The following is a 25,243-nucleotide window of genomic DNA, read 5'->3' on the forward strand; positions in this document are numbered from 1 at the left end:
ACATTTTAATGTTAAATTTTGGGTTATAATATCAAACTTGGTTGTACTATGCTCATAAACTTGCACTCGGAACCATTAAACGTTTCAGGTTTGCGGTCGGACGCGCATTCAGGCGGACGTTGTTACCACAGGCAGCCGCTGGCGTCGGAGTTTTTTTTTCTCGAATTATTGCACGAAACCGTGACCTGATGGTCAAATGTGAATACTACAGAAGAGCCCGTTCTTACAAATCCATCTTGTTCAGATAACTACTATCAACTACTATCCGCGAGTTGTTCATTTTAAGCTGCATGAAATCTCACCAGCCACTAACATGCAGAGAGGATTAGCATCAAAGCCTCGTTTTGATAACGCGCACCTGATCGAAGACAAGCGTATGAAGAAGAGGTTCTGTTCTCACTTCAACAAACCTGCTGCTTCGAGACACCTAACTAAATGCATGATCTAAGCCAAGACGACATACGAGACGTTCACTCTCTTGAAATAGTTAACAAGGCGCCAGTCCGCTCTTGAGCTTTCCTCGCGATGACGGAACGCTGTCCTTTGGCTGAGAAGGCGATGTCGGAGGGCTACGCGCGGCTCCGCTTCAGGGACACGTCGCTGCTGGTTTGGCAGCAGCAGCAGCTGGAGCTGGAGAAAGGGCCTCCGACCAGTTACCTGAGCCGCAGTCAGAGCTCGTGCTACAGCCAGTACGGCAACCAGGCAGTTGTGGTACGGGACAAAACAAGACTGAAAGACTCCGATAGCACTGGACAATCCCGGATTTGCGCTGTTATGTGATCGTGGTATTCCTCTCATGACTGATGATACGCTTCACACGTATTTGTCAAGTCAACAGTACTGTGATCTGTCCACATATCATTGTTCAGAAAGTATGGTGCTCGTGCTTACAGTGAGATTCATGAACAATGCATCAAACAGTATCTTGAAAATGTATGCAGTGTACATGGAGGACCATTACCTATTTATATGAGTTACTATCAGTACTAAAGCTCAGTTTAACCAACTGAAAATCCCAATTTGAACCAATATTCAAAATGAGCAGGTATTTCATTATACTGGATATCCCAATTGAACAAACTACTAATTAGTCAAGATATGTTTATCACTGGTTGCAGTGTTTTTCAGTGGCAAAATATAAAGTATCTACCAATCTCTGACTCTAGGCTACATTATGCATTACACGAGTGGCCCAGTGATTTATAGTTTAATATATATGTATTAACCACTACAATTTTGTAATGTGAATGGCACTTTGTTTTTTCCCCAAGGCAAACTGGTGACCACAAACGTATTTATATTCATTGCTATTTATGAAAGAGCAATCTTAATAATACAGTAATACAATAATAATAGACCCTAATAGTATTTTGTTGTAAGCTATCGTTTTTTTCACGTTTACCTTTTTAAGGATCGTTGATGCCTCCAAATTTTTTTTTTACATCTAGATTTATTCTAAATGACTCAAGATGTCACATTTTGACAGTTTGACATTACACTTCTCCAAGTATTTCTCATCTCAATCTTGCGTTTTTAATGTCTTCTACAAATACAAATGAAAACATTAAGTGCACTCAAATAAATATCTACATAGTAAAAAGACACTCCTATGGGTTTTTGTGATTTATTTACGAAAAACGAGGGGCTCAGTGTCCAAATCTCAGATTAGCTTATACATCAGATATTATCATGTAAGTCTCTGCCAAAACATACTTGACAAATTCCTTTGACTTGCTGAACTTTACATATGCAGCGCTACCGATTTTAAAACTTTACTCGAAAGAATGACATTTACATGTTATAAACTGCTCAAAAAGTTTAAGAAATATACTGTAAATTGGCATGCAATACACAAATGTTCTCTCTCTCTCTCTCATAAAAAAAGAACTAAAATACTTAGACCCCAAGACAGAGTTGACGAATAAGTAGTGAATATACATTTATATCTGTAATTATATATCCTATGTAGCTTTATATCTCTGGATCACGAAGCTCAGTTGCATTTACTGGACTCTGCTGGAGGAATTGAGGAACAGGAGCTGTAACCGAAATCATCTAAGAAACAAGGTATGTTATAGTCTAAAACGAACATGTAATGCAATACAGTGGTATAATGAATCAAATTGAAACAGAATTAAAAGCATTGTACATGTATGAAAACCAATGAAGTCACTTTACATCACAATTTTTTATGTATTTTCATGACAAAAAAAAATCTATACACATGGGCTTCAACTTGATCAGTTATACTGGACCCATTATACTTTTTTTTGTGTGTGCCAACTAAACTTAAGGCAACAAGATCACATCCAATGATTTTGAGGAGTTCAGAGTTAAATTCAAGGCTGTTAAATGAAATAAAACCTTGCCAATGTCACAAACCCAGTGAATGAGTGGCAATACTGCAGCCACAAGAAGAAATTGAAAAAATAACCTCTAATAAATTCATTAAATATATATTTATAAAGATGATCAGTCATGGTCCATTTCCAAATTATTCTGGATACATGGCAAGAAGTGTCTAGGTACCATTGAAATTATTCAATACGCCATTTGAGAAAAACTTAAGTAAAATAAAGTTATTAAAATCAAGAACGAACATTTGTTGTAATACTTTCAACTAAAAATAACTATTGTCGAACACACATCCTTCTGAAATCAAATCTAGCACTGCTGCTTGAAATCTTCTCCGAGAGAAATGTCCAATTCTTTTTCTTAACAAAAATCTCCTTTAAGTGGCTTTTTGTCCAAGAGAGCTAGTCTTCACTTGGTTTTCCCCATTGAAGAATTTCACTGAGGCTGATTCACTCCAATCTGCAGCCTTGTGGTTGATTTTAATGCCCATTCTATTTGATACCCTACATACTGGTTTCCTACATACTGAATTTAAATCACAACTTTGATTGTCCTGAGTGGACTTAGTAAAGATGAGGCATATCAGATAGAAAGTAGGAGATGAGAGAGTCAGGGCAACTACATATTAACAGTAAAAAATAAAATAAAGACGACAATCTGAATAAAAACAAACAAACGAATGAACATATGTTATAGATTAAAAACGAACAAATAAAAAAACTAAATATCTGACATGATTCTACAATCAAATACTGAGCTGACAGAACTGGAAGTGAAAATTTATTTGAAATCGCCAAAAATGATTGCGAAGCCTCTAAAAGCAGTTTGAAAATGATACTGACCGTTTCCAGATGCAGTCTAGACTACTAGTGAACTATGCAGAGCCGAATTTCTTACATTGAAACTGGTTAACTGGAAACATTTCTGTTGAAAACACACATCATTCTGTGCCTTTTTGGATTAAAAAAAATAAATAGATTCTCTTAAAAATAGTAACAATGAAGAGTATTATCATAGTCCGCAAAATAAATGTGGAATGAGTTGAAAAGTCACGCCAACACGAGAGAACCACACCAGAGGGAGAGAGCCCATAATTCATTGTTCCTTCAGATTTTGAGACTTTTTGTAGCTACTCGATCAGTAAAATGCAGCCAGGCATTTGTCAGTTTTTGCACTAATGCATGTTTTCAGTATGGATCTAATGAGCAGCAACCTAAAAAAAAAACTCACAACCGTTTCACCTCTCTCTTTTTTTTTCTCTCTGGTGATACCAGGCGTTTCCCTTTGAGGGCCAGCAAGAACCTTAAAACTGCTTGAACTATTCCAACTCTCCTCTTTGTCTGAGCCAAGAGCATCCTATAAACTATTTTAAAATATCCTCTGCCATCTGCAATGCGTCTAGCTCTTTAGAAAATAGGCCTTCAGAGAGATGCTATCGTGACAACACACACTACTCGTTAGAAAATAGAGGAGGTTGAAGTAATGTGACGCGCCGATTGGAGTTCAGTCTGAGTCACTGCTCTCGGAGCTGGAGCCGCTGGAGCTGCTGCTGCCCGAATCTGAAGAACTGCTGCTGCCACTCAGTCGAGATGGCCCGCCCCCCTGCGCTGACCCCGCCTTCTCTGCTGGGAACAGGAAAGACAAGTGATTGCGACCTTCAATATGTGTGAGAAAAACAAACACTGAAGGTGCATATTTTATGCAACTCATTTCCGTTAAGAGCTTTGTCTCTATATTGTTATCTTAAATGCCTTTACCCACACCTGCAGCCGTGTGATATGATAAAGCAGAGACATGCATAAAGAAAGCAAAGATCTGGTCTCGAGAGGACAGAATATATAACGTGCCCAACAAAGCAGCTGATATCAAGTGAAGTCAGTTAGTCACAGCACAAACAACCACATTCATCAGTTATTGGCCTCTTTAGCAGGGGTAATTATTTTAAACATTTTATGCATTGTCTGAACCAGGGCTCAACAGCAAGGATTTTTTTTTATATGCCAGTAGTTCAGAGTTCCCATTCTGGCCCTAACACACACACAAATAATAATTAAAATTGTATTAAAATAAGTATTAAATTTATAATTTAATATTTACCTGTATTCATTTGAAATTGTAATTTTAAAATTTGTATTTAATAAAGTACAAACATATCTAATTACAGTTTGCAGTAAGACCTTTTAATCTTTCTGAAAGATGTCTCACCAAGGCTGCATTTATGTGATCAAAAAAACAACAACAACAACATATACGTTATATATATATATATTATTTATTTATTTCTTTTTAACACATTTTAAAATATATTTTATTTCTGTGATGGCAAAGCTGAATTTTCAGCTTCATTTCTCCAGTCTTCAGTGTCACGTGATCCTTTGATGATTTGGTGTTTAAGAGACATTAACAATGTTCAAAACAGCAGTGTTGCTTAATATACAGGTCCTTCTCAAAAATTTTGCATATTGTGATAAAAGTTCATTATTTTCCATAATTTAATGATAAAAATCAAACTTTCATATGTTTTAGATTCATTGGCACCAACTGAAATATTTCAGGTCTTTTATTGTTTTAATACTGATGATTTTGGCATACAGCTCATTAAAACCCAAAATTCCTATCTCAAAAAATTAGCATATCATGAAAAGGTTCTTTAAACGAGCTATTAACCTCATCATCTGAATCAACTAATTAACTCTAAAAACCTGCAAAAGATTCCTGAGGCTTTTAAAAACTCCCAGCCTGGTTCATTACTCAAAACCGCAATCATGGGTAAGACTGCCGACCTGACTGCTGTCCAGAAGGCCATCATTGACACCCTCAAGCGAGAGGGTAAGACACAGAAAGAAATTTCTGAACGAATAGGCTGTTCCCAGAGTGCTGTATCAAGGCACCTCTGTGGGAAGGAAAAAGTGTGGCAAAAAACGCTGCACAACGAGAAGAGGTGACCGGACCCTGAGGAAGATTGTGGAGAAGAACCGATTCCAGACCTTGGGGGACCTGCGGAAGCAGTGGACTGAGTCTGGAGCAGAAACATCCAGAGCCACCGTGGGAAATGGGCTACAGAGAAGCAGCACTGGACTGTTGCTCAGTGGTCCAAAGTACTTTTTTCGGATGAAAGCAAATTTTGCATGTCATTCGGAAATCAAGGTGCCAGAGTCTGGAGGAAGACTGGGGAGAAGGAAATGCCAAAATTCCTGAAGTCCAGTGTCAAGTACCCACAGTCAGTGATTGTCTGGGGTGCCATGTCAGCTGCTGGTGTTGGTCCACTGTGTTTTATCAAGGGCAGGGTCAATGCAGCTAGTTATCAGGAGATTTTGGAGCACTTCATGCTTCCATCTGCTGAAAAGCTTTATGGAGATGAAGATTTCGTTTTTCAGCACAACCTGGCACCTACTCACAGTGCCAAAACCACTGGTAAATGGTTTTACAGAACATGGTATTACTGTGCTCAATTGGCCTGCCAACTCTCCTGACCTGAACCCATCATCATGAATCTGTGGGATATTGTGAAGAGAAAGTTGAGAGACGCAAGACCCAACACTCTGGATGAGCTTAAGGCTGCTATCGAAGCATCCTGGGCCTCCATAACACCTCAGCAGTGCCACAGGCTGATTGCCTCCATGCCACGCCACATTGAAGCAGTCATTTCTGCAAAAGGATTCCCAACCAAGTATTGAGTGCATAACTGAACATAATTATTTGAAGGTTGACTTTTTTGTATTAAAAACACTTTTCTTTTATTGGTCGGATGAAATATGCTAATTTTTTGAGATAGGAATTTTGGGTTTTCATGAGCTGTATGCCAAAATCATCAGTATTAAAACAATATAGACCTGAAATAAATCAGTTGGTGTGCAATGAATCTAAAATATATGAAAGTTTAATTTTTATCATTATGGAAAATAATGAACTTTTATCACAATATGCAAATATTTTGAGAAGGACCTGTATACATTTTTCCTTTTTTTTTTAATACAGGATATTTCGATGAGCAAAGTAGAACCTCATATAACATCATTTATGTGAAACTGTAATCTTAACATTATAAATGTATTTCACTTTTGATCATTTAATGCATTCTAGCGGAATAAAAGTATTAACTTCTTAAAAAATTAAATAAATAATAATAATAATAATAATTACTGACCTCAAACTTATAAACAACATTGTATAGACCGTTTAGATAGAATATGATGGCAAGAGAGAGTCCCATCAAGTGGTCCGAAACTGGGGCCAGCAGTCCATCCTTGTTGTTGAGCCCTGCAAACCCTTTTCAGTGTGTGAACAGCATTACATATGTAAGTCCGACCGAAGCCCTTTGATCAAGTTAGTCATTAGTAAAGCAAAAGGCCTATCCTTATCTCTGTTGTCTTATCCTACCCTCCTAAATCTAACCGGTCACCTAAGCAGTCACCTGTCTGCTCACATCTGCACACTACCACACAGGTACCTTTTTTGGGTGGTTTCTTGTTGTTGTTCAGTTGTCCGCTCACGTCTTGTAGCCTCTTTTCTAACTCTTTCTTCTTTTCCTGAACCAGTTCCTCTTTAGACTTGGCACTCTTTTTCCCAGTGCCCGCTGCAGGAGACACACAGCGGTGACCGGTGAGTAACGGGTTGCCCTCGTAGCCCACCGCCGTGGCAACAAGCAGCAAAAAGCACTCTACTACACTGGTTTTTAACAAATGTAAGCTAAAGGGATCTATCTGGTTCGATGCAAGTTAAGGCCAAATGGCAGCATTTGTATACAACCAGAAAAAAATATTTAGACTTGTTTTTATATATATATATATATATATATATATATATATATATATATATATATATATATATATATAGTTTCCATTAAGGCACTTACTAAAGAAGTGAATGGAGCTACTTTTTGTAAGATTAAAAAAAAAAAAAAAAAAATATATATATATATATATATATATATATATATATATATATATATATATATATATATAATTTAATTTTATATATATATTATTTACTTTTAGATTTGAGTTTATTTGATGGTTAATGGTGTTGTGATAAAAGTGAAATTCAACATAACCTTTAACAGAAAAGGTTAGTAAGCACTTTCTCACACATACTGTATATTGTTTACAACTTATTCATTTTCTCTATTGAGAAATTGATTTTTATCCATAACTTATAAACCTTTAAAAATAACTACTGAGATCTATGAGGTTGTTAGTCAATGACATATGCTTTTGTTGAAGCCATCAGCCAGCATTATTTCAACTTATTTTTGAAGTAACAATGTGTGTAACAGTGGAATTCCTGATGAAAAACTACATTACCCATGATTCTGAAAATAATCTCCACCAATCAGAGAATCGAGAGGAGCAGTCTTTAGCTTCCAAGTTCCAACCAGTGAGAATGACCTTTGTCTTTTTGTCTGATTTTCAAATACTTATTGCTTCATCAAAGTTTGTAATGTGATTCACCACGTAGCTGGTTGGTTTGGTTCTTGCCTTAGAACACTTTTTGGCTTCAAACTGACTTTTTTTTTTAAAAAACCTTTTGGGAAATGAATGGGAATGAATTCCAGAACCAGTGTGTGTGGCACTATTGCACTCCATTGAAACAGCAGTGTGTATTTTAACATTTATGGAGGGACTAGTGGAAATGACTTCTTGCAATAATCAGCATTAGGCCACAAATGCTGTCCATTGAGCTCAACTATAAATCAACCCAAAATATTCCTTTATGAAGTATGAGTAGAGCAGTGTGCACATTAATTACATGTACACTGCTTTCAATTTGGAAATTTGTGGTCTGATTAAATAATCTCTATCTTATACTGTTGTACTCTTTAAACCCCTGAAGCTTCGTTTGGAGGTATTAATAGGGAAAGCACATGTAAGATAATCCACCGAAAGTCATGCAACACACTGGAGAAGGTGAGTGCTCCCAGCTCAAAGGAGGAAATAGCACAGCCCATTCCAGCTTTTAGAGCAGACAGACCAGGCAAGAAAAGATAGCTGCTTGTCTCTAAAATACTGTAGTAGCAACACATCTGCAAAGATGGAAAAGAAAGGCACTTACGTATAGGTTTGCGCTGCTTTTTCTGTAAACAGGACTTGACGTATCGTTCGAGCTCACGCAGCGTGGAAGGCTTGAGCGTTTCGAAGTCGATCTCGATCTCGTCTGGGTTGGAGTCTCGCAGCGACGGCTCACGTGACTGGATGATGTGGACAACACGGCCCAGTTTCTCACCCGGCAAACGGTTGATATCCAGGCTGAGCTGCCGCTTCTCATCATAAGACATGGGAAAAGACTCCTCCTCATCAGACTCATAGTTTGCAGAGCCAGGTTTCCCCCCCTTTTTCGGTTGCCTGTGGATTACACAAAGGCTTGACCTTAACTCTACACATAAGACTGAACTGGCATGCCATGCTGAGATTGAAATCGTGACAGTTCGCTCACATCACCACTACTACCAATAAATGGAACATTGTGTTTTATTGCATTGCTTTAACTTACACTGATGGCATATCTCTTTATTGTAACTTTAACCAACGTACACAAGGCAGACATTTACAGTTGGTTATTGGTTAATAATTGTGCCTGCTTGGCCTATTAGCAAGTGTGTGCTTTGTTGCTTTCCTTTCTGTGGAGCTTCAGTTTTCTATGGAAGCCTGTTTCCACAGAGTGAGAGATACACTTTAAAACAAGAAATAACCTAACAGAGAAATAAGCTGCAATAATGAAAAGATAGCCACAATTATATATAAAGTTATGGCAAGAGAAATAACATCAGTAAGATTTTTTTTTATCCAGTAAGGGAGCATTAAATTGATCAAAAGTAAAATGAAACACATTTACAATGATACAAAAGATTTCAGTTTCAAATAAACACTTATTTTTTTTTAATTTTTTTTTATTTATTTTTTTTACAGTTTTCACAAAAATATTAAGAGCACCACTGTTTTCAACATCGATGATAATACTGTCGGAAGTTTCTTGAGCAGCAAATCAGCATATTAGAATGATTTCTGAAGTATCATGTGACACTGAAGACTGGAGTAATGACTGCTGGAAACTCATCTTTGCATAACAGGAATATTTAAAAGGGGTCATATGACGTTGCTAAACATAACATTATTTTGTGTGTTTGGTGTAATGCATTGTGTTTATCCAGTTTAAGGCTCAATAAACATTATTTTCCACATAATGTACATTATTGTTGCTCCTCTATGCCCCGCCTTTCTGAAACAAGTAGATTTTTTACAAAGATTAACTTTCTGAAAAGCGAGGTGTTCGCTGATTGGCCAGCTATTCAATGCATTGTGATTGGCTGAATGCCTCAAGTGTGTGATGGAAATGTTAAGTCCCTTAGTGTTGTCATGGTACCAAAATTTCAGTATTCGGTACCGATAACAGTGAAAATCCACGGTTCTTGGTACCAATTTTGATAGCAAAGCAAAACACAAAAATATGCTAATAAAAAAAAAAATTATTACTAGAAATAAAACCAATGCCATTCTTTATACCTATTTACAATTGTGTTTTAAGTGTTTCTACAAGTAATATAATTATGAAAAACAGTAAACAAGTTTCACCCAGATTTAATTTGTCTTTTAATTAATGAAATTTAAACACATTTTATTTTTTGCTATTAAAATTAAAACATGGAAGAGATATTGTGTGATTTATTTCTTTAAAAAAAATAAAGTTTTATTAATTTTTTCAACAGTAGTAGCAGTATCACATACATTGTATTAAATAATAGTAATATTTTTAGCACAATGCCTTTATGTAAAAATGAATTTTTTTTTGACGGGTTACCATAAATACCTGTAAATTGACGCTGGTTTTACTCAAATGAAATGGTAAAATGCTTGTGAAGTGACTCAGAACAGTTCTGGTGACGTTGTTTATGTATTCATGTCCTCACTGAGACGGCAGATGCTGAAATTACTGCAAGCGTCAGACGCTTCAGTCTATGTAGTAAACAAACCCGCACGTCTCTGCCACTCATTCATTCACACACAGAACATGCAGGATTCATATTTCAACCAACTTTTGCGGCTTAACATTTACAGATACTGGTCCATATGGAGATTTGATTTGATTAATTTATGCTAACTTTGACAAATTCCGTGACTCTCCATATAAAATGTAAGTTTCATTTTCACGACTGGATTTTGAGATTCCGTCCACGTTTTCTGCTTTGTGGAAATCATAGCGCTGTATGCGTCAAGAACCGGGTTGATCGGGTACTCGGTACCTAAAAAACCTGGTACCGTGACATTTTCATTTTTTTAGTGCCAACTTGGTACGACTTGGTACTGGGTCTTTTGACAACACTACCCCTTAACATACTGTGATGCGGTCTTTTGGCGCCACGACACAAAACCAATAAAACCCATTACAAACGAGGCAATTGTTGCATCCAATGGGGACATAATTACTGATTATAATGACTTACAAGTTACAACTTTACAAGTTGCGTTGCATTGCATATCTATGTAAACTTAAAAACAAGTCTGCATTCGTGATCGGAGAAACGACAAACAACAAGTGCTACTCTACACTGCTCAAAACTCGCATTTGACTCATCAATGGCAAATTCTTAAAAAATGTAAATGTACTTACAGGCTGTGAATCAGAGGCATTATACTGTCCTTGCCATGTTGGAATCGCCCCACTTTATAGAAACAGACTTTGTGCACAGACGCATTGTAGGCTACTCTCCCAGGTTCAGGAAACAGTCCTCTGTAAAATGTGCTGCACACATCTGAATTTTTGGGTTGAACTTAGGGCTGGACTATAATTCAATATTATTATGTATTATGATATAATTTTTTTCAATAATGGTGATATGATTTTTAAACACATTTCCGACATTTCAATATACATTACCAGTGTGTTGTATACATTGATTTATTTGTGGTGTTTGACTACGTTGAATAAACATGAACACTGCACGTTTCAAAATCAAAACACGTCGCGGGTGTCATTTAATAAATGTATCTCTGAAGAGAAAGGACTATCTTCAGAAAAGTTTTGTTGGCAGCAGAGCTGCTTTGATTACATTCGTTACCGGGGAAACCGCAAGTTCTACCGCTCTCACATCGCCTCCTGCTGGCAGACAATCAGTTTGCATTTTTAATAACAAGCCTGTTTCCAGCAGCATGTATTTGTTTTCTTTCTTTTTTCTGCTGCAACTCGGAACACTTTTCATACTCTTTATACTTGCTAGAGCATATTTGTTTCAGTCTATAAGAATAATCAGCCTACACTACTAATCAAGTAGTCACGTTTTTGAACAGTAAGACTTTTTTATGTTTTTATTTTTTAAATAATTCTCTTTCTGCTCACCAAGCCTTTATTTGATACAAAGTACAGCAAAAACTGTAATTTTTAAAAATATTTTAACTATTTAAAATAGTTTTTTTTTTTTAAATATATTTTAGAATGTAATTTATTCCTAATTTATCAAAGCTGAATTTTCAGCATCATTACTCTAGTCTTTAGTGTTACAAGATCCAGAAATAATTATAATATGCCGATTTGCTGATTATCTATTTAAAACAATAGATTTTTTTAAATCTATAAAAAGCCTTTGTAACATTATACAGTATTCCATCCAAAAGCTTTGAGTCAGTATTATTTATTTCCTGAAATAAATTATAGATAGCTATTAATACTTTTATTAAGCAAGAACGCTTTAAATTGATCAAAAGTGATGATAAAGACAATTTTATTGTTACAAAAGACTTCTATTTCAGATAAATGCTGTTCTTCTGAACGTTCTATTTCTATTTTAACATTATAAATAATTTTTGAGTAGCAAATCAGAAAAACAGAATGATTTCTGAGGGATCATGTGACTGACATGTGAAAAATATAGCTTTGAAATCAGGAAAAAGGCATTTTAAAATATTTTCAAATAGAAAACAGTTATTTTAAATAGTAAAAATATTTCAAAATGTATTTATATATTTAGAAGAGAATTTAAAAACATAATCTTACTGTTGAAAAATCTTTTCACTGGTAGTGTATGTTAAGTTAAATAATAATGATTGATTCTCATTTTCGTGAACATTTGGGTGGTGTTATGCAAATCTTCCCACATAGTGAAGTAGACATTTTGGGGCATGTTTAAACGAGGCGTTTTCGGAGGGTGTGGACGAGTCTTAACTTTTATAAAGAATATCTCTTTCTTTGGGCTTTAGTTATGGTCACACAAAATCCATACCCACTATAAATGGGATAAAAAAAATGCATCATACAGTTAATTGTAAATATCTCAACTGTAGAAAACAAGCTAACCTCGTGGTAGATGTGCTGTTGGGTTTCCGCGCAGTGGTCTTCTTCTGCTGAGGTTGCTTATTCGTTTGTGAGGACTTGGCCTTTTTCTCATCTTCCACCTTGACCTTGTTTTTGTCTTTGTCCTTCTCTTTGTCTTTTTTCTTCTTCTCTTTTTCTTTCTTCTCTTTCTTTTTCTTTGGTTTGCTCACAGGACCCTGTGACAGAGCGGCTAGCTGTTCATGAACAGCCTTCAGCTGAGGAGGAAGGTGGAGGGGAAGGTTAGAAAGCAAGTGGACGGGGCATGCTGCATCGCGGCTAAAGTTAAAGTCTAGGATCTTAGCTGTGCGTGGACAGATGATAGGACTGGCAATAAAGGGAACAGTTCAACGGATATTGAATGACATTTGTCCCCTACATATCTCCCATTTTCATGGAAATACTCTCCCCAAAGAAGAGGACTCTTATTTTGAAACATTTGCCAAGCCCAGCAAAATTTTGCTCACTTATGAATTCTCCACAGCTGCTCTGAGAGTCACTACATCAGCTTTTTTTTTTTTATTTGAGAAAAACTACAGTCAAATACACAATGAAACTCAAAGATTAAATTATAAAACAGATTTTTTTTTTTAAAGTAGCTAGTCTGTGAAGTAATGAACAAGTTATGTTTATATAAATTCTCAAGGTCTAACACACAAATGGAAAGCATTTCCTTCCCCGATAATGGTAACAGAATATTGTGATAAATGTATTTAAAATTTGTATGATGTAAAAAAAAAATTTTTTGCCATATTTCCCCAGCCGTAATTCTCTATTTTCTAAATTCAAATTACCTATTGTATTGTGAAGGAATAATCTATGCAAGTTTCAATGTTAGTGTTTGTTTATTTTTTCTTTATTTTTTTTGTAATCTTTTGACTATTTCTTTATTCTCCAATTAATTTATCCACTTAAACCCCTCCACTTTTTTTTTTTTTTTTTTTTTACAACCAACTGCATGCCCATATTTAAATCTGCCTCTATTCAATCAACAAACAATGGACAGGATCAAATCCCATTACACATTTTTTAAATGTGATAATCCATTCTAGTTAAGTTTCATGGCAAAATTAAACCTCCTTTAAAGAATGAAAAAGACTTTACCATGATGATTTGGAAGCACTGGAGACCACATCCCGGCAAAGAATTTGGATTCTCACTGACAAATTTGCCAGTCAATGTCATTCACAAAGCAAAGAGGGAAACAGAGCCAAAAGACTAGCTCAGTGACAAAGCAAGCTCACTTGAGGGAGATACCCAGCTCAAATACACCCCATAAAGCACCACCTTAACCCTCTACCGCTCAAATAAGAAGAATGAAGGAGTTAGTGGGGTGGGGGACCGGGAAGTACAAAATATAATTCACCTGAAAATGTTTGGCACACCCGTTTTTTGTCCCCGCCCTGTTACCATTGGGGTGCTCCACAGCGAATTGCTGGGAAAAAAGCCAAAGTGAAATCAACGGACAAAATAGTCATTCTCAAAAATGTATTTTAACAACAGACTGTGTAATGATGAGAGCAGAGGAACTACAATTGACATCAATATGTTTGACACTGAGAGATAGCAAAATTAAAATTCGAACTTTGACAGCATGCAAGCCAATGTATACCAAGATGCCAACACAAACTGTAGAGGCGGTAGAGGGTTAAACCTTCAGTCCAGGGTGAAGATGGGCAGTCGATTCCAAAACATTACGAAAACAAGAGACATTAAGGAAAAACAAAAAAAGGTCCAAATGATTCTGACACAACAAGTCAGACTGAGGAGGTGGTGGTGAATGTGAGGGGAGTGGGCGCGGCCTCTGCCTGTCTCTCCACCCTTGGTTTGGATCTTGGTCCTCAAGTGGGGACACCCACCGGTCTGCCACTCACCTGTTCCTGCAGCTCTGCCAGCCGAGTGGCCCGTTCCTCCTCCGAGTCGGAGCTGGAGCTGGAAGAGTCCACACTGCTCTCACTGCTGCCAGTGCTTTTGCTCACCACTGCTGTGGCCGACACCGTGCTGGGTGAGGACGGCTCGGCGGGTTCGTCTGGCATCTTAGCGAATTTCATCTCAAACACATCCTGCAGGACATGGAAAAATATGATTGGTGAGATCTGAAAGCACATGATAAGGCACAATGGCTCAGTGTCAACCATCTCACCTGGAGTTTTCTTGCCATGGCAACGACCTCGTGATCGGGTGGGTTGTATTTGTAACAATTTGAGAACATTAACCGAATATCTGCTGCAAAACTTTGGGCGTCTTGGTATTCTCGACTGTCCATTTTTTTCTGGAAAATAGACATTTTATGAGACACAGTTTACCTTTAAAAATGAAAGAAAAAAAATAAGATTAAAAACTGAAGCATGAAAGTAAATCTTGAAAATAACAAGTTTATTTTATGAATATAATAACTAATGTATTTATGATGATTTCAGGAGAGTTTAGATATTTTTACCAGTCATCTCAATTGCAAAGTATATATATATATATATATATATATATATATATATATATATATATATATATATATATATATATATAATATTATATATAGTTTTATTTATAGAAATAAATTATCTTTAGAAATAAAAAGAAACAATTACCGTATAAGTATAATAAATAACTAAATGTACACACACACACACACACACACACACACACACACATTCATTTAAAAGTTTATTTACTTTCGTGTATTTGCGCACACATGTAATTAATTTAAATAAAAATGTAATTAGAATATAAGAAATTATAACTAATAAATATTTATATCAATACAATTATTTATTATTTTAAAATATTTACTATACACACATGTAATAAATTAGTTATAACAAAAAGTTATAATATTAAATACTGTAAACACATGTGTGTGTGTATATATATATATATATATATATATATATATATATATAAAATTCAAAATACATGTTATTACATAATATAGTAGCATTATATATAACACCGAAAAAGTACTATAGATGTAATACTAATAGTTTGTATATAATTTAATTACAGTGTAATATTTTATTTATATAATAATTTTACAACTTTCTCTTTTGTGTAACAACATTTATCTAAATTAATACTTAATTCTTGAGAATATTTACTACCATACACTTAAATAACTGAAATAATTTCTGACTTTTCATGGTGAAATTGTATGCCATACTTTGACAGTGCTGAGGTCCATTGGTTGCTTGATGATTTCGTGATAGTCATGCAGCTCGAGCGCCTCTGCATCTACAGGCTTGTAGAAGGGCCAGGCATAGGCCGCATGCTTCTTGGAAAGCATCTCTTTAAGAATAGTATCACAGTATTTGAGATGATCGTTGAGCTTGCTTTTCTTGTTGCCTTGCTGCTGGACATCTTCATCCTCCAGGTCCTTTTTTGGAGGTTTGATGGGCCTGTTTGATCGACCTGTGCTCTCTCGTCTTGAAATGACTTTACTGAGTTTGGATTCCAACATCCCAGTGGGCGACTCACTTCTGCTGGCAGTGATCGCGCAGGTTGTGGGTGTGGTAGTGTCTGCTTTTCGCTTCACCCCTTTCTTCTGATGAAAATTAGATCGACATGTGTGTTAGAACACGAAGGAAATAGGAATGTGCAAAAATAATTATCTTTGAATTTTTATCAATGGGGTGTCTGACAGACTACTCTTAAAGGAGCATTTTATAAGTGGTCTGGTTTAGGATCAAGTTGATTAAACATCAGTAAACATGTTTTTTGGGGAGTTATAGAGAGAATAAAAGACAGTTGTTGAACAAATAAATAGACTACAAATTTTATTGCACAAACTTTCATAGTCCTCACAAAAAAACTGATTATGCATAATAATGGGAACATTGCTCACAGCAGGCGATGTGAAATGTATTGCTAAAGGCAGCAAATCTGTTATAAAAGCTGTTTTGATGGCTGAAACGGAGGTGCTTTAGGAGATTAATTTAGAGATGAGACATCTCGGAAACGGTTTAAGTGTGCTGACAATCTTACAGCTACTTTTAGACTGTTAACACACTAAAGCACAGCATGCTGTCAAAAATAATAAAGACCTCTCACAGAAGTTGCATCTTTAAATTCATCCCCTTTAAAGCCTAACTGCTAAAAATAAAGCAAAAGAAAAAGTATAATTTTACAAATAAATAAAAATAGTAAATTGCTGTATATTAATAATGCAAAAATATATTGCATTTATAAAATAACGTAACATTTTTACTTTTTGGGTATATACAATAATAATGCAAAGAAAAAACTTATTTAATTATAACACCTATGAAATGATCTAAGCATGTTTCCTCAGAATGACTTTGGAACATTTTGAGGAGTTTCCTTTTTTCCCCCCCGTTACTTTAAGAAATGACCATGGCAACATTATTCAAGATATCCAAAATCTGTTCACAAATTAGCATCTTCCATATCTTGGCATCATGTTTTGAAAGTTTAGGGTGAATTGCATAAATTCCCTAGGAGGAGTATGCAATAATGCACATCCTAATTTTCCACATAAATTCACATTTAAACCAAAATATCCAACTTCCCCTAGGTCGTAGATATAATAACTATAAATTATAATGTTGTCCGGCTTGATGAGAACATTATATTTACAGAGTTTGGTGACTAAACAGTTCTTAGCATGTTAAGTGCCTTAAAACCACCTGAGAAAAATATTAAAGGGGTGCTATTGTGCAAAAATTTTGTCAACTTTAGTTAGTCTGTAATGTTCTTGTTTGAGCATAAAAAAGATCTGCAAAGTTACAAAGATCAAAGTCCACTTCAAAAGGAGGTATTTTATTTAACAGAAATCCCCTTTCAAAAATTACAATTTGTGATATCACAAATACTTATGAATGGGACGAGAACTAGTTGAGCTGCACTAGACAAGGAAATGAGTGTTTTCAATATGTCGGAGACACGCTAGCTTTTCTAAGGCAAATGAACTTAGAGTGGTAACTAGGGATGGGTACCGAAACCCGGTATTAAAATGGCCCTAGGGCTAAATTATGAAAGACCGTAGTATCAGTAAGATCTGATGGTATTGGTTCTGCTTTCGGTACTGGAGGGGAAAAAATTATGTACTATGTATTTTTGCTTAATAATGTTATCGTGCACATTTTATCTCACCAAACATTTCTAATGTGCGATCAAATTAAGACGTTTGTGAGATCTGCGAGATCTCTCATGCGCGCCATGGAGGCTGTCTGTCGGTCACACACACACACCACAACGAGCGCGGCGCACGCACAGACATAACAGTATGAAAATTCCAGCTTAATAATAAAGAGTGACGATGGCGAAGAGATTTGCTTAATAATGTTATCGTGCACATTTTATCTTACCAAACATTTCTAATTTGCGATATTATTAAGACGTTTGTCTGTGATATCTGCGAGATCTCTCATGTGCGCCGCGGAGGCTGTCTGTCAGTCACACACACAAAAAGAACGAGCGCGGCGCACACACATGCATAAGGGGCCGTTCACATATCTTTTGTCCGCTCAAGTTCGTTATTTCAAATGTAGGTGCACGGTATGCACGCTCATAATGTAAGCGATGTGGTCGCGGCATGCATGCGGTGTGACGAGCTCGTTTTTTCCAGGCGCGTCTGCACCGCATCAAGTTAAAAACATCTCAACTTTTCAGAATGCCGCAAGTGCACCGCAGGTCATGTAACTTCCTCACATTTTCCGTAACAATGTTGAAAGCTCAGCCAAGATGAAGGAACAGCTGATAGCTGTATGTGGATTTTTTAATTAATTTAGTAGCAGTGCTACTGCAAGCAGTTTTTAGTGCTGCAAATCCATTTATCCATTGCTGAAATTTCTGCGTCTTCATGGAGGGAGCAGGTCATGGTTATTTAGCAATGGGAGACTCCTCAGTGCCCGAAGGCTTTGGGGAAAAAAAATCAGAACATTAGAACGTTTTTAGACGCGATATGTGAACGGCCCCTTACAGTACGAAAACTCCTGCTTAATATGAAGAGTGACTATGGCGGAGACAGCAAAACGTTCCAAAGTGTGGTTATACTTCACTAGAGTTAATGCAGTTAATGCTGGTTGTCATAAGTTCAACAAAATTTGTGCATTTAAGGGCGGAAACACAAGCAATCTGTTAAAGCATCTTCAAACGTGCATTATGTGCAGACAGAAAACGCAAAGTTTCCGACTGCCTAACACAACACAAAGTAACACAACACAAAGTACCGATAAGAATACTGTTAAAGTACCAGACCGTTAAGCAGTATCGGTAAGAGTAGTAATACCGTTAAAACCTTAACGATACCCATCCCTAGTTTAAACTGTGCTTAAATTGAATTGATTTTGATGCAATATTTACACTAAAGCTCTCAGGCGGCTATGGTAAGGGGCATGGCATTTCCTGACCTAGAGCCAAGTGGTGCCAATCGCAACACACACTGGCCTAGCTAACCAATCACAGCACATTTTGTATTTCAGAAGGTGGGCCTTCATTTGATACAGGAACTATTCGAGCTGTTCATGCCAGACTGGGGAGATATTGTAATATTGTAAAATATGTGAAAAATTTGTTTTTTTAACAACCTAGTATGAGAGCCTGTTCTAGTACACCCCTAAAACAAAATCAAGACTTTGTAAAAGAGCATAATAGGACCTGTTCAAAGTTTGATATGTTGCCATGGCAACACTGTTTAAGATATCATAAGATATCATAAGTCTGTTCCCAAATTTACATTGGGCGTAAACCTTTATCAAAAATTGACATGAGTTTTTCACAAAACCCTGAATAGTCGACTTCTTGTGGGGCGGAGCGCTGAATGTGAGCACAAAAGTTTTACATATCTATAGATGTATGAATTTCGGTGACTAGTTGAAATGGCGTGTACTACAGTTGCCCTAGAAACTGGCCATTTTATAAGCTGGTGGACATGTTTTTGAGCATGTTAAGGGCCCCAAAAGCCCTCGAAAAAATAAATAAATTAATAATAATAATCCTTATAAAAACAAGACTGTAGTGGCTTAGGCCCTTAATAAAAAAGTCATACTGATCCATACCTAAAATAAAATAAAATGTTGCTTCCCCCTGCTAACAAATGACCTCAAAATGTACAGAAAAGGACAGACCAAATAAAACCTGCTACTTCTACATAATTTTAACTGGTCTTACTTTGACAACGGGCTGTGAGGTTGGGATCATGGACGTGGCAGGGGGCACAGTTTGGACATTGGAGGTGATGGTCGAGACTGGAGTCGCAGCTATTACAGGAGTCTGAGCAAGCTGAGGAGGGGAGCTCGGACATGACGAGGATGGAGAACCAGTAGTCAGTGCTATCGATTGTTGGTTTTCTGTTTGGATGTGATAATGACAAGGTCAGCTGGAAACACTCCTTCAAGCAGCATGTCACTGGTAACTTCAAACATTTATTATTTGTGACATCCAGACAGTTACCTGAAGTAGGGGGTGTTCCAGGTTTCCGTGCTTTACCCTTTGGTGGTGGGGGTAAAAGTTCCACTTCCTCCTGGGGCATCTGAGCTACCTTTTGGAGGAAAATCTTTTCCAAGGCTTGAGCCATGAGAACAATGTCATCTGTGGGCTAGGACCATTTTTCAAGGGAAGTTAATTTAACTCACACATTATAAAACAGAGTAAGAATAGAAGAAAGCATATAGTTACAAAATGTATGAAGCATTAAGGACTTCAATCTACCTTGTTATAGATGTAACAGTTTGTGAACATAGTGTTAAAGTCCTGCATGCATTCGCCAGCAGTCCAATAGTAATTATTCTCAAGTCGCTTCTTTATGGTTCCCATGTCCATTGGATTCTTGATAATTTTATGGTAGTCCTATATAAAACAGACCAATAAATTAGACCAGCTCTAGTGCAACAGGTGAAAGAAAACAAACATTTTGCAGTGATGTATAATTTTTGGGACGTTCAAATACTAAATCTATGATTAAGTCATTTATATTTTATTTCCCCAGAATAAAACTAGATATTTCAGGGTGTCTACAGATATGAACAAGTTAAGTTTAAGACTTTTTAAGACCTTTTTAATACCACCTTATATGAAATTTAAGATCAAACCTGCGAAGGAAATGCACATTATATCACATAAGTGTATGTTATATTTAATGCGTTTAATGTGTAAAGAAAACAAAACATCATCGCTGTCAAAAACGCTATTTATAATTACAATATACAGTGATCTTTTCACATATCACATCCAAAATAGAGCAAAACAGTTAATGTTGTGTCTAAACTTTAAGTAACTTAATATACTTAACTTGTTTGTTGCAACTAAAATCAATGCAACATTTGCAATCGTGAAAATATTCATCAAAATAGCCTTCTTGTTATGGCATGTTACTTAACTAGATAAATATACTACATTATATTTATAAATATAGTTATAAATAAACTACACATTTAAATTTTTCACCTCAGTATGTTTGTTTTGGGAGTTTCTTTTTGCTCATTCGATTGGATTTCTCCATGAGTCTCTCAGACACAGGCAGTGCGTGTCTTTAACTGTGCGACACTAGAAATACACTATCCTTTATCAATCAATATTTAAGCTGAATGTAATAAAATCAGAAGAATCACTCTAATGTTTTGATGCGTCACTAGTTATTTTTTTGGTCACTTCAGTTTTAATCATGCTATTGTCCCGTCTGGCAAAATTCTCTAGCCCTATTTCAGTAAACTTGCATTAACCAATTTAAATTATCTAGAGGCTGCATAGCTAGCTGGTGTTCGACTGGATTCTGCTTCCGCAATTCACTCTGATAACACAGTAACTACAGCGGGGGAAAATATTTTCAGTCTGTCCAATGATTGTAAAACAGACTGGAAAAATCTTTGCAGTAATGTAACCAAAGATAATTACCCTCTGAATCTGAATTTAAGGCTTTTTAAGACTTTTTTTAAGGAAAACTTTATCTAAGACTTTTTAAGGACCTGCGGCCACCCTGAATTTATTTAGTTAATCCCAATATAACAGCAAAAAAAAAAAAGTCCTGACTCAAAATCACTGACGCAATAAGCTGCATGAGTTTGAGGCGGGACTATCTGCTTGCCCGACACCTTTAAAAACATTGATTATTTTTGCAATTCCATATGGTAACACTAGATGCATACCTTTAAGTCCCCTTCAAGTCAAATTTTATCACTCTTACATGTCTTTAAAAAAATGTCTCTTATGCTCACCAAGGTTGCCTTTTTTAATGAACAAACTCTCTATGAACAGCAATATTTTGAAATATTATTACAACTTAAAATAACTGTTTTCTGTTTTAAAATTGTATTTATTCCTGCGATGACAAAGCTGATCATTATCAATGCAACAGTTTCCGCTTAATATTTTTTGTGAAAACTGTGATACAGTTTTTTCAGGCTTCACTGGTGAATAGAAAGTTCGAAAGAACAGCATTTATTTGAGTATTTTGTATTATTATAAATGTGATCAATTTAATGTGTCCTTGCTGAATAAATGAATAAATAATTTTTTTTTTTTTTTATCTGAACCCAGACTTTTGAATGTTATTGTTAATATATATTCCTAACAATGTAATAACAATGTTAGTAATATAAGGATTATTTTCAAAAATAGGAAGCAGCACAAATATTTTCAACATTGGAGACAATAATAAATGTTTCTTGAGCAGCAGATCAGCAAATCAGAATGATTTCTGAAGGATCATGTGACACTGAAGACTGGAGTAATGATGCTGGAAAATCTGCTTTCCCATCACAAGAATAAATTACATTTTAATATATAATAAAATAGAAACATTTATTTTAAATTACAATAATAATATTACTGTTTTACTGTATTTTATCAAAAACATGAAGATTGTCTGCATTAAATAAAATATATAAACATTTTACTCACGGGCAGATTCAATTTGATGGCATCCACAGGTGTGTAAAAGGGCCACGCAAACTGATGCTTCCACAGAGTCTTCACAACCACATTCTGCATGTATTGTAGCTGGTTAGTTTTTCGCCCAGGCTTACCAGGGTTCGTGACCTCAGGAGGGGAAGGGTTCACAATAGGTGGAGGCACCTGGGCAGGGGATGTGACTACCGACATACTGCTCAGTTAAGGGGAAGAAGTTGCCTGAATGACGCTTGTACGTCTCTTAGCTCAGTTACAATAATCCTCTTTCTGCTCCTTAGTCCCACCTAGACACACACATCCCATCTCAGGACCTGAGTGTCAGCACGCTGCCATTAAAGGTAGAGAAACATCTTATTAAATACACATGAAAATAAAGTGTGTGTCTCCCTTTCACACACACACAAACACACACACACACACACACACACACACACACACACACACACACACACACACACATATATATATATATATATATATATAGTATATCTCAATGGAAATGTAATTGCAGAAAGAAAATAAAGTGTCTCTCTCACACACAAACATACATATCTACTTAGTTATATATGTACATATCAATGAAAGTGATACTGCAGGTATGATTTTCATCTATCTATCAATTTTAATCTAATTTAAAACTTTATCAAGTTTTGGACGTTGAAGTGCTTGTGAAAACAGTATTTGTGTTCATTCATATCCATAACCATTCATGTAACGTACAGCAAATTAATTTAAAAATCCTTTTCATTTTAAATGTGGTACAATTAACAGCTAAATTCGATATGAAGCATCTTCGCAAGTAAATCAGTTAAGTCTGAACCGCAATATCGGGGTGTTCACGTGAGGAAAAAATACTGAAAAATTCTATGAACTTGAGCGCTTCATTCCAACTACTTATTTGCACCCAACTAAAAGAACACAATTTTGCTCGCCCATGAAAAATTGCAGTGTTTAGTCAGAATTAAACCAAAACATCAGCAAACAAACTGCGCCCCTGCGCGCCCTCAAACGGAGCGCTTTAACTGTAGATTAAACGGGAAGCATTTGCAATCGCGCATGAAAGTAACTGCATCAGGCGTGTGGATATTAGTTCTTAAAAAGATGGCGGGCACGGGAGAGACAAGGCATCGAGTCAGGAATGCCGAGGATCGAGCCCCACCATGTCTTTAACAACCATTGTGTGTGCATGCCGTTCAGTCAACTAGCTACTCAGCGGGTTCATTTAAAATCAGGCTACCATGCATCCTCCAGCCCGGTTTTTACCCTTGATACAATGAGAACAACAGCGCAAACAATTACAGCAAGCTCTAGGTTCACGGTCGGGCTGCGCGTGAAAAAAAGAGGGTTTGCTACATTGTTGCAAAGCGCCGCTCATCAGCTCCACTCTGTCAGAGGAGATCCTGCTAGCCACATTCAGCTGTGTTTTCCCCCTAAAAGACCAATATACATCACTTAAACTGAATATAAACTTCGATCGGAATGCGCTAAACGTAAATATGCATGTTATATTTTATTACTTTCACTCCAAGCAGCTCCGGTAGCGGTTTCCTTGCAGATTTTCGGGTAGCTTTTATTGCGAAGAAGCATAATAGATGGCTGGGGTCGACACTGGCTGGGTAGTGTTGTGCGCGTGCGCGCTGCGTCGCACGGTATTGTGGTTGTTGTTGTTGTTGTGTGAATGAATAACTGTCGCTCTCAGCGCCGCTCAGCCTTTAACGTTCTCATTCTCACTCAGGTATTCACATATTTTTTTTTTTTTTTTTTTTTTTACAAATACAGAATTAACACTGCAGTACAAAGTAAACAGATCATGTGTATAACTTAGCCATAAAAAAATATTATTTTGCCTATTTTTGGCAAATATTTGAAATATTTGAAAATATGACACCAGTCACAAAGCTGAAATAAGCACACATGAAAGGGTAAACATTAAAATATCAACAGCAAAAAAAAAAAAAAAAAAAAAAATCCATTCGCTTAAAAAACACAACAATTCATTCATGCATTCATTCAACTTTATGCATCCTTTAGCAAAACCACATAATTAAAAAACAGTAGCCTGCAATACACATTTTAAAAGACAGTTGGCGTTAAACCAATGGTTTCTTCAGTGACAGATATTGCACCTCAGTAAGCCCAGGTAATTATAACAGTAATTATTATGTGATAATGTTTATACATATATTCAAATATATAACCTACTAAAAGTATTAGTATACAGGATTTTTGTGGCTACAATGGTCGCTAACCCTTCAATGGTGAACAACTGGTAGATCTTTATCATGTTAAAGAGCAAATTAAACTATTAATTTAATTTGCTTTAAAACATTGTAATCACTCAATTCTTGTTAAATAAAGAAATAGATATTCTGAATTGGCCATGAAAAAACATGATTGACACTCAACAATACATCTCATTCCACCCTGATGATCCGATGGTAGCTCCTCGCATCTCATCTTGTCTAACAGACATTTCTTACTGGATGAAGGACTATCACCTTCAACTCAACTTTGCCAGACAGAACTGCTTGTGGTTCCAGCAAACCCATCGTTTCATCATAATTTCACCTTCAAAAACAGCCAGAAACCTTTGTGTTATGATTGATGATCAGTTAACTTTCTCAGACCACATTGCTAAAAGTTTCCAGTCCTGCAGATTTGCTTTATTGAACATTAAGAAGATCAGGCCCTTTCTTTCGGAACATGCTGCACAACTCCTTGTTCAAGC

At 36.2% G+C, this 25,243-nt stretch overlaps 2 protein-coding genes across 11 annotated transcripts; one reads left to right on the plus strand and one right to left on the minus strand.

Annotated features, from left to right (window-relative positions):
* The first annotated feature begins 15 nt into the window (after positions 1 to 15).
* Positions 16 to 1,871, plus strand: LOC127997035 (putative uncharacterized protein BRD3OS). The gene has a single exon (XM_052591994.1). The coding sequence runs from the start codon at positions 526 to 528 to the stop codon at positions 778 to 780; it is 255 nt and encodes an 84-aa protein (XP_052447954.1). The 5' UTR covers positions 16 to 525; the 3' UTR covers positions 781 to 1,871.
* LOC127996866 (bromodomain-containing protein 3) lies at positions 1,611 to 24,199 on the minus strand. 10 transcript variants are annotated; one of them, XM_052591982.1, is made up of 14 exons: positions 24,033 to 24,142; positions 23,869 to 23,945; positions 22,507 to 22,841; positions 20,320 to 20,457; positions 20,062 to 20,206; positions 19,780 to 19,958; positions 15,812 to 16,189; positions 14,798 to 14,926; positions 14,529 to 14,717; positions 14,021 to 14,089; positions 12,640 to 12,872; positions 8,407 to 8,696; positions 6,806 to 6,931; positions 1,611 to 3,980 (listed from the first exon to the last, which is right to left on the minus strand). In XM_052591982.1, exons 3-14 carry the CDS (start codon positions 22,705 to 22,707, stop codon positions 3,859 to 3,861), a joined length of 2,199 nt encoding a protein of 732 aa, XP_052447942.1. In that variant the 5' UTR covers positions 22,708 to 22,841; positions 23,869 to 23,945; positions 24,033 to 24,142; the 3' UTR covers positions 1,611 to 3,858. The 10 variants fall into 10 exon arrangements, with proteins under 10 accessions (XP_052447942.1, XP_052447941.1, XP_052447938.1 ...); XM_052591981.1 differs by having other exon boundaries at positions 1,611 to 3,977; positions 15,812 to 16,192; XM_052591978.1 differs by having other exon boundaries at positions 15,812 to 16,192.
* Between the last annotated feature and the right edge of the window lie 1,044 nt (positions 24,200 to 25,243).

This window comes from Carassius gibelio, chromosome A5, assembly GCF_023724105.1.
Source record: "Carassius gibelio isolate Cgi1373 ecotype wild population from Czech Republic chromosome A5, carGib1.2-hapl.c, whole genome shotgun sequence".
Classification (NCBI taxonomy): domain Eukaryota; kingdom Metazoa; phylum Chordata; class Actinopteri; order Cypriniformes; family Cyprinidae; genus Carassius; species Carassius gibelio.